The following is a 9,299-nucleotide window of genomic DNA, read 5'->3' as shown; positions in this document are numbered from 1 at the left end:
GACAGCATATTCATTTGTCATTTGTATGAGTTCTTCCTCAAACAATGTTGTGAAATAATGCAAAAACAAAACAAAAAAAAGTTGAAGGTGCAGTAAGTAATAAAAATTAAATAACTAAGCAGATTAATGTTGTGTTTCATTGTGTGAAAAACTGTTTTTGGAAATGACACTTTTATTTTGATGAGTTCAGAAGAGTGATTTGTTCTAGAGGGAAGTAGCAATAGACGGAATGGAGAGAGAGAGAGAGAGGGTGAGAGAATCGATAAGATGAATTTTTTTATCTTTAGGTCAGTTCATAGCGAACTCAGAGGAAAGACCATTCCCTTATCCATTTATTTTAATCTGGCAGGACATGCACTGTGCTTTAAAATTTCATTGAACAGTTTCAAGATCTGGATTTCATGAGAATGCGGGGTCTAAACGTCACAGGCCAGTCGGGCCAATCAGAGTCGGCAAGGTAATCACGAGACCAATGGGATCGACGTTGCCAAGTGAAGAAACAGAAAAACAGGAAGTATAATGACACCCGTAAGGCTAAACAACTTAAAATATGTAGTTGTACCAAGGGATAGATATTTTCTTCGGGTAGAGGTGTCACTAATTTAGAATGGTACTGGAAGAGAAAGCCAAAATAAAGAGGTAAGAGTTCTTGATGGCAGAAATAACAAGTATCAATAATACCAAGGTCCCAACAAACGAGCTAAGTTAGCTAAGGTTTAGTTATTGTGGTGATTAAGGCCGCGGATTCAGGTTTCAGTCTTACAGACAGTGCTGAGTGCTGTTACTGTAACTACCAGGAGGTTTTAGTTTCCGCAGGAGAAATGTTTCTATGTGATTGTTGCTACAGATTCTGCATTGATAATGATGACGATGTCAAGTACAATGTAACAAGACAATACACAGTACAGTATTGTCAGACATGATATGCGAAGTTATATGAGAAGTTGTTGAGTATGCTCTGCTGTCGCTGTGTGTGTGTGTGCGTGTGTGTGCGTGTGTGTGTGTGTGTGTGCGTGTGCGTGCGTGCGACCTCAGAGTGGCAATTTAAGGCTGCGTTAAACGGTAGTCTGTAGCAGTCGTTCGGAACACGCCGCTAGTTGTACGCAGTGCATCCTCACATTTTTCAAATTCCTCTGTCACACGCAGGTCACATGTGCCCGATCTATTGAACCACTGTTACATAGTAAAGCATTAACTTCTCTCCGGGTTTCAGACAGGGATAGCTACAGATAGAGAATACATGTACCACCTGATGGCGCCCCGTAGATTCCACATATGGTAAGAATGTAGTTGCGTATCATTGTTTTTTCAGGTTACTGTAGCAATGACGGGTGCTGGAATATGGATTTAAATGCTTCGTGTGACGATGGAACGGAATACTCGGAGGAGGCTGCTTCATTTGAGTTCGTCAGCGTACCAGCACAAGTACCGCCAGACCCTTGCAACTGCAGAGACCATGCAGCAGAGCGGGTGGACAGAACTAACGTTAAATCGAAGCTCATGTCTGCTTGGAATAACGTCAGATATGGAGGTACATCTGGCGATTTTTTCCATTTTCCGTCATCAGTGTTCTCATTCATTACTCGTTTCAAATCCAACCCTTCAATTTACGAGAAAGTCTGATTCTCTCAGAGAAGATCTGCTTTACTATATATGGACACACAGACTTTCACATCTTTCAGACCTGTTTCTAAAACATTACTGAAACTGTTACTGACCCGCCCCCCCAACCCAAATTCTCTCTCTCTCTCTCTCTCTCTCTCTCTCTCTGTCCTCCAGGCTGGTCAATCAAATCCAAACCTCGACTGAGTAAGACCTCACCTGTTTTTCTGTTGGGTCGCGCCTACTTGCTCAGTCCTGCAGGTAAAATGAGCCTCTGACAGCAACAGCATGTCCCTGAATAACTCCATGAGTTAGAAACAGTACCAACCTTTTGTTCTGTACGGCTCCTGTACTGCTGTACTGCAAACACTATCTGCTGCTCAGTATGGTAGTGTAGCCTTTCTGTACCAAAAGGGAGAGAGGGATGTTTGGAAGAGTGGAAGGGTGCTCTTTGTTTTAACCTTATCCGTGATAAGATTATGTGTTAGCATTTTTGTGGCAGCTGCATCAGATGGATATTTGTGTGCTTGTATGTGTATTATAACAGAATGTGCGTGTGTATTGTCTCTTTACTTTTTACAGGGGAAAGAGAGAGTTTTCGTCGAGCGTTCTCCTCTCTGTTTTGGCTGACATACAGACGGAGTTTCCCTAAGCTGGAAGGATCCTCTCTTACCTCTGACTGTGGATGGGGTTGCATGCTACGCAGTGGACAGATGCTACTGGCTCAGGGCCTAATGCGACACCTACTTCCCACAGGTACACACACATACACACCCTTCTCTCTCTCTCTCTCTCTCTCACTCTGTCTTTCTCTCTCTCTATCTCTCTCCCTCTCTCTCTTTCTCTCTCCCTCACTCCCACCCCCCCCCCCCCCCCCCCCGCCCACCCCCGCCCCTTGTCAGTAAAGATGTTGCACGCACAAAGACTGTTTCATAAATACACTTGAACACATGCTTTCATCTACCCGTATTCTCACACACAGACGCATATGCAGTCCATGTAGAGAACAATTTGAACATCTGTACATTCTCATTCATAAACACTCTGAACACCACCGCACCATGGACAGCACCGCGGTGTCTCTCTTGTCTCATTTGAGTCTCACGCTGCCTGACATAGTCTCATCTGTCTCTCGTTCCTCTCAGACTGGACGTGGCCGGCCACCCACCGTCACCAAACCACTGATGACCTGACCATTCATGACCTCAGTAACGGCTCTCAGTTCCACCATGCGAACGGCACAAGTAGTCGAGATGCGATCAGGCCAAATAGAAAGAGTCTTGGCAGTGTTGTGGATAGTGAGAGTGAGAACGAGAAGACACACAGGAGGGTGGTGTCCTGGTTTGGGGACACACCCGATACCCCTTTTGGTTTACACCAGCTGGTTAAACTGGGTGAGGCTTCCGGGAAGAGGGCCGGAGACTGGTACGGCCCCTCCATTGTGGCACACATACTCCGGTGAGAGATGGCAACACAGAATAAAACAGAATAAAATTTCCTTTTAATCCTCGGTCATGACCTACAGAATGCTATGTGTTCTCTTGCTTGTGAAATATATGTATGTATATATATACTGTATGTGTGTTTGTGTGTGTATGAATGTTTGTATTTCAGTAAAGCTGTAGCAGCATCTGAGCTACAAAGTCTGACAGTGTATGTTGCACAGGACTGCACAGGTTTGTGTCCATAACATAATTTTATTTGTGTGTTTTCATGGTGTATGCGTTTTGCGTGATAATCGTATTCTGATCTTTGTGTGTGTGTGTGTGTGTAGTGTGTAATCATGACAGACTGAAACTGTGTGCTTTAAATGTGCGTGGGTGTGTAGTCTGATCTGTTCGTGTGTGTATTTGATGTATAAAGGTGCTGAGAATGCGCTTTGGGTGTGTTTGTTTGAGTGGTGTCTGCGTGTATGTATTTGATGCATGTGTGTGTTTGGTCTGTGAAGGTGACAGAAAATGCTGAAACTGCAAGAGGTGCGATATTTGTGTGATCTGATCTCTGAGTGTCTTGCTTGCTCTCTCTCTCTGTAGTGTATAAAGAGGATGTACTAAGACTGTGTCAGGCAGGGGCGTCTGAGGCCAGACTGGGTCTGTCAGGGTGGAAATCCGTCATCATCCTGGTACCTGTCCGGCTGGGTGGAGACAACCTCAACCCTGCTTACATAGAGTGTGTCAAGGTACAGTTTTAACAGTGCACGCAGACACAAAGACTGTTCATGTTCAAATTGGCTCCTACGGCTGCTCATGTAGTTAAATCACACACACACACACACACACACACACACACACACACACACACACACATATGTATGTATGTATGTGTGTATATATATATGTGTGTGCATATATATATACACACACACATATATACGTACATATATATACATATATACGTGTATGTGTGTGTGTGTGTATATATATATATATATATTATATCTTATGTTTCTAATCTATGACCATTTCTCTTTCTTAAAACTTAGAAACTTCTCAGTCTGAGATGTTGTATTGGGATCATTGGAGGCAAACCCAAGCACTCGTTATTTTTTGTTGGATTCCAAGGTAAGCATTTGGTTAAATGTATAGGTTTACATGTGGCCTTTAACATGGAAACTTCTGTAAACTTTTTTTTTAAACTTTAGCTTCGGCTTCTGATGTAGGTCTGATTACTGTACACGCTGTGTGTTTCACAGATGAACGACTTATATATTTGGACCCTCACTACTGTCAGTCCACTGTGGATGTCAGTGTAGACAACTTCCCTTTAGAGGTAAAAAACAAACAAACAAAAAGTTACTTCAGTGCTGTCTTTTCACGGTTTACTAACTCACTCTGATAGTTACTATTCCCGGAGTGTGTTATGATGGCGTGCATTTGGTTTAAGAGTAAAGTAAAAAAAGTTTCATGTGTTGGTAATGTTTTCATCGTTGTGAATTGTGTTCTTGATTCTGTGCTGTAATTGTCTCTGCAGTCATTTCACTGTAAGTTTGCCAGGAAAATGCCATTCAGTCGCATGGACCCAAGCTGCACCATTGGCTTCTACGCTAAGAACAGGAGAGACTTTGACACCCTGTGCACGGAAGTCAGTGTGGTATGTAGGAAAAGTCACAACAAAGAACGTTAGTCATATGAAGCCAGTATGGGAGTTGTTGTGTGTTATGTTATGTTTAGAGATGATAAAGTCGTCATAGGTGAAAACAGAGTAAATGAATGATGCAGAATGTGTAATAATAGAAAAAAACCATGCTAACACAGAAGTAGAGTGATGTGGTAGGAAAGGAATTCTGTGATGTCATAGTAATGAACAATGTGTGTTTAACCTAAACGAACTCTTGATTAGAGCGGCTCATTGTGAGGTCGTTAATGAGTTCTCTGTTGTCATGGTAACTAGGCATACTGGTATTACAGCAAAAACTGGTTTTTATGGTTTCTGTCAGGAAGAGTTTCTCCTTTTCTCCTTTTCAATCATGTTTCTCGCAATTTTTACATCTTGGTTTCCCAGAGTGAAACAGGTGAAGCGCACAAAGAATCTTTCTCTATCCTGTTCACTCCTTTGTCGCTCCTTCTTCCATCTTAGGCGCTGACCTCCTCCACCGAGAAATATCCCATCTTCACCTTCGCTGACGGCTGTGGGCAGGACGAACGGGATGAAGAGGATCAGGTGACGCCTGACCGCACGACTCACCTCTCGTCGCCCACGGTGACGCAGAGACACGGGAGGGCCAGTAAGAGGAGCAGCCTGGATGAGTTTGTGCTCCTATGAGCTCACAGATGTTAGACTCCCACCCTGCACATATACAGACTTACCCTGGCTTTTTTTTTTTTCCCCCACTGCTGTTACAAACCGGAAAACCAGGAAGAATACAATCACCCCCTGACCGTTCATACAATGACACTGCAGTCCTGACTTCCTGCTGTGTGCCGTTACTCATATAACCCACAGAACTGCTCAGTACAGCTCAGTTCAGAGTTTCTCTACATGTCTACATGTTCACCAGGCAAAAGGTGCGTTTGTCTGTACACAACCCTGACGCAGGGAGATGACAGGGAAAATTTTTGAAGACACTACTGATTCCAAACACTGAAATTTTGGAATTTCACTTTCTCATGCATTGTCATTTTTTAGATGTTTTCCATATGTTACAATGCCATGACACCCTTTATCCAGCCAAAACTCTTTAAGTCAGATTTCTGTCCTAATCTTACCAGGCCATACGTTGGCGTTCACATTATGCAGTAAAAGTCCACTGTTTTCAGAAAAATCATATACCTCAACACTTAAATGGGAATCTACATTGAAGAAACTTGATAAATTATGAAGTTGGACTGAATGAAGGCACAGTAAAACGAGGACCTTGTTGCTTTAAGCATGTGAGCTGTAGATGCAGTTTTTGTGAGTGTGTTGACAGGTGACAGATGTCTAAGCAGATTTCTCCTCTTGTGTTTAAAGACAGTGTCTGCTTTCAGACTAATGCCACCGTCCTGTATTGATCTGTTTACCGGTTGTAGCCATGGCATTATCCATGTCAGAGTGATAGGATTATGAATGTAGGCTATGTCAGCTCGCAAAAGAATGTTGTTATTTTTTTCTTTTATCGATGTATTTGTTCCATTTGGAATTTGTAAATGACCTGGTTTTAAATTAAAAGATCTTAATTAGATTATGAAGGCTCATTGTCTTGAATTAGACCACCGCCGCGAGGAGCATGAACAAAAGTATGTCGTTTTATAAAAAAAAAAAAAAAAAAAAGATCATCATGAACTATGCTTTTATTCCAGTTTAAAGTAAGAGAGAAAAAAAAAGGATCACATTTAGCTGTTTGCTCTCATTTTCTGAGTTCAAGTCTTTTGTGAGCAAAATGATACCTGAGACAAATTGCTATAATTGTCACTGTAATTGCCTCAGTGTTTTTGGTGCAGCAGGTTTCTGTCCGGTCTCAGTCAGAGGGCATAGTGCGCTGTCAGCGGGCCCAGGCTTCACTCTGGGGGTACGGCCCTCATGTCTCTGCCATACTGCTGGAAATACAGATGAGAGTGATACTGAAGCTCTGGCAGCACTAGTCGAACACAGAAAGCCTGGTCCTGCGTGCCCAAGTCTTCCCGTACCTTGTATCCCACGATGGTTGCGGTTTCGCTCTGCCAAGGCCGCAGCAGGTCTTCCAGCTCACCGGGGGGCACTGCTTCCTTGGACACGCACTTCTGTTTCAGTCTTTCCCTGGTGACCCTGAGCTGTGCCACATCTTCGTTTAGCCTGTCCAACCCATAATCCTTTGCTTTCTCCCAAAACAACCGGAAGAAGAAGTCGTAAAGCAAGACGTCCAGGGAGTTCCACTCGCGTATTTTCTCCCTTGTCTCCCGCTCCAGCGGGGAGACCTGATGACCCGCGCGCGCGTTTAATCGCACGTACGCCAGATCCTCTGTCTCTAGTCCCAGCAAATCCCCCAGTAGCACCAGTGACTCGTCAAAGTGTTCCATTATCATAACCAGATGAAACGCATCTTCTAGTTGAATCAAATCACTTGGCCAAGACAGGCTCCATGCCACGTTGTTCAAACCCAGGTCAAAACTCATTGGGTTTTTAGCTGGGCCATTTGCCCTCGCGTGTGGGTTCCAGAAGGCGTCCGGGTTTTCCAGAAAAGTAGCAAGTGCTGATTTGCCACCAGTCACTCTGCTGGCGTTTTTGGCTTTGGCGAAGGCCGGCACGACATTAGTGTAGTAGTTGAATGTAGACTCAAAGGTAGTTGTAGGATCCCGCAGTATGGTGAAAAGAACTGTGTTTGGTGGCATGACTTGTTTAAGCTGGGGAAGGTCCAGTCGCATGTGACTACACAGAATGTCAAACTGAGATGATCCAGCAGGAAGCTCATCCACATATTTCGCCTGGAACCTGAGCAGAGGAGGAGGAGATCCACGTTAAAGTTTCAGGCACACTCGCCCTCACTTTATTTAAAACAGAAAGAGATGGTCTTCTCACTACTTTAACAGAACGCACTCGTAACAACACTTCAGGCACTGAACCTGGAGTCATTAGCACCCAATCTTCATAATTCGTTTGTGGTAGATACTTATGCTTGTCTGATGTGCTCTCTGCTTTTTAATCCCGCTATGCTGACACACACATGCGTGGAATGTGAGTAAGAAGAAACCAGGCTCTCTCTCTCTATCTCTCTCTGTTTCGCTCTGTCTCTCTCTCTCTCTCTCTCTTTCTCTTTTCTTTTTTTTTAATGACAGTGGGCAAGTGCTTTGTACCTGTTTGGGTAGCTGAATTGGTAGCTGATATAGGGAAAGGCGAATGTGGCTCTCTCTCTTTCCCCAAGTCGGAACAGGATGTTTTGAACCGTGCTGCTACCTGTCTTGTGAGTTTTGAGAAAGGCTATTGGTGGAAGACTCCTCTTCCTCCTACCATGCTGGTGTGGGTCGCTGTCAGGTCGCGGCTGCTCTCTCTGCCTGTGGGTATTTGAAGGGTTATGGTGAGAGGATGGATGCATCACACCATCACTTCTCTGGGCCTTTCTCTCCACCGCTGATACATCATGTTCCCTGCGTGTAACAAATCACCGCAGGTTTACCAGAGGCAACGTGAATAATAACGTGCTAATTACCTTAATCCAGTAACGACAAAAAAAAAAAAATCAGTAACAAGTTTTTCTTTACCATATGAAAACAGCTTAAAATGTCCCCTTTTTTCTTTGAGTAAAGAGTTTCAGTTATAGAATGAACGTACTGGTTAACTTAAGCACGAAAAAACGATGTCGCTCTGAACTCTGTATAAGTACTCTTATAAACTTCACGGTGGATGATATACCACACTCAGCGCTGATCTTACAAAGACATTAAAACCAACCCAGAGGGGAGCACGGAAACTGAAAAAAAAAAAAAAAAAAAAAGTTTTGTTTTTTTCTCACCTGTTGTTTTGCAGGCTGTGTGTGGCCAGGAACATTAGGAGCACGGTGATGAGTAAGGCCACCAGGGGACCCGTCACACGACGTCTCCAGAGCTGCATGGACATCCATCGCAGGGTCATCTCCTGTACTCCCGTCCCCCTGCCCCACTGGACAGGCACGTCCCTTTACGACGCTGTATTTGTAGGTATGAGGTCAGTGCTGAGGGAAGACAGGGTTGTGAGTGTATGTAGAGTGTGTGTGTATGTGTGTGTTTGTGTGTGTGTGTGTGTGTATACATGTGATAGGGTGCTCAGCTGTTAGACTTTAGACCTCTTGTCACCCTTTAATCCGGCTCAGCTGGATGGAGAAACACCTCCCACACTCCGGTGAAGCAGGGTGTGCAATTTTCTAACAACCTACAGTATTCATCTCCTGTCTCTCACAACTCTCATGTGCTTGGAGCCTCGACTCATTTTAAACCCTGAGGATTAAATACACCAGAAATCAAGTCAGTATTTTGTCTTAATATTTTGTTTAATGTCACAAGCTTTTGCAGCAATAACATAATAAAAGTGTTTGGTGGCCCAAATAAGAGTTCTGTCCTCAACTCATATTCTTGACTTAGCATGTTTTGGTTATGCATAAATGTATGTGAATGTTGGGAATAGAACCCTTTTGCTACCTGCCCCCCCCCCTTTGAACGCTGACCAAGGTGCCTCACAGCCAAATTCTGCCATGCTGCAATCTGTCTGGAGGCTTTTAAATGCCAGCTGCACTGTGAATGACGCTTTGCTGGATTAAATGGTAATGAAGG

General features: G+C 43.9%; 2 protein-coding genes across 2 annotated transcripts; one reads left to right on the top strand and one right to left on the bottom strand.

Annotated features, from left to right (window-relative positions):
* The first annotated feature begins 518 nt into the window (after positions 1 to 518).
* On the top strand, positions 519 to 5,608 carry atg4db (autophagy related 4D, cysteine peptidase b). The gene is made up of 11 exons (XM_030790362.1): positions 519 to 639; positions 1,313 to 1,531; positions 1,780 to 1,863; positions 2,185 to 2,358; positions 2,748 to 3,060; positions 3,217 to 3,278; positions 3,636 to 3,781; positions 4,085 to 4,163; positions 4,295 to 4,371; positions 4,573 to 4,692; positions 5,179 to 5,608. The coding sequence occupies exons 2-11, from the start codon at positions 1,342 to 1,344 to the stop codon at positions 5,362 to 5,364; spliced, it is 1,431 nt and encodes a 476-aa protein (XP_030646222.1). The 5' UTR covers positions 519 to 639; positions 1,313 to 1,341; the 3' UTR covers positions 5,365 to 5,608.
* A 970-nt stretch (positions 5,609 to 6,578) lies between these two features.
* LOC115826714 (galactose-3-O-sulfotransferase 2) lies at positions 6,579 to 8,625 on the bottom strand. Its single transcript, XM_030790598.1, has 3 exons — positions 8,507 to 8,625; positions 7,851 to 8,141; positions 6,579 to 7,488 (listed from the first exon to the last, which is right to left on the bottom strand). The coding sequence occupies exons 1-3, from the start codon at positions 8,623 to 8,625 to the stop codon at positions 6,579 to 6,581; spliced, it is 1,320 nt and encodes a 439-aa protein (XP_030646458.1).
* Between the last annotated feature and the right edge of the window lie 674 nt (positions 8,626 to 9,299).

This window comes from Chanos chanos, chromosome 13 (assembly GCF_902362185.1).
Source record: "Chanos chanos chromosome 13, fChaCha1.1, whole genome shotgun sequence".
Lineage (NCBI taxonomy): Eukaryota > Metazoa > Chordata > Actinopteri > Gonorynchiformes > Chanidae > Chanos > Chanos chanos.
The sequence above is the reverse complement of the archived record's forward strand: the minus strand, read 5'-3'. Positions and strand labels throughout refer to the sequence as shown.

Bases quoted from the DNA above. Each gene is read 5' to 3' on its own strand.
- LOC115826714 (XM_030790598.1), bottom strand. From the start codon at position 8,625: ATGACCCTGCGATGGATGTCCATGCAGCTCTGGAGACGTCGTGTGACG. The intron at 8,142-8,506 runs GTGAGAAAAAAA...TGTTACACGCAG, and splicing joins CACAGCCTGCAAAACAACAG to GGAACATGATGTATCAGCGG. The intron at 7,489-7,850 runs GTACAAAGCACT...TCCTCTGCTCAG, and splicing joins CAATTCAGCTACCCAAACAG to GTTCCAGGCGAAATATGTGG.
- atg4db (XM_030790362.1), top strand. From the start codon at position 1,342: ATGGATTTAAATGCTTCGTGTGACGATGGAACGGAATACTCGGAGGAG. The intron at 3,061-3,216 runs GTGAGAGATGGC...TTTGTATTTCAG, and splicing joins ATTGTGGCACACATACTCCG to TAAAGCTGTAGCAGCATCTG. The intron at 3,279-3,635 runs GTTTGTGTCCAT...CTCTCTCTGTAG, and splicing joins TGTTGCACAGGACTGCACAG to TGTATAAAGAGGATGTACTA.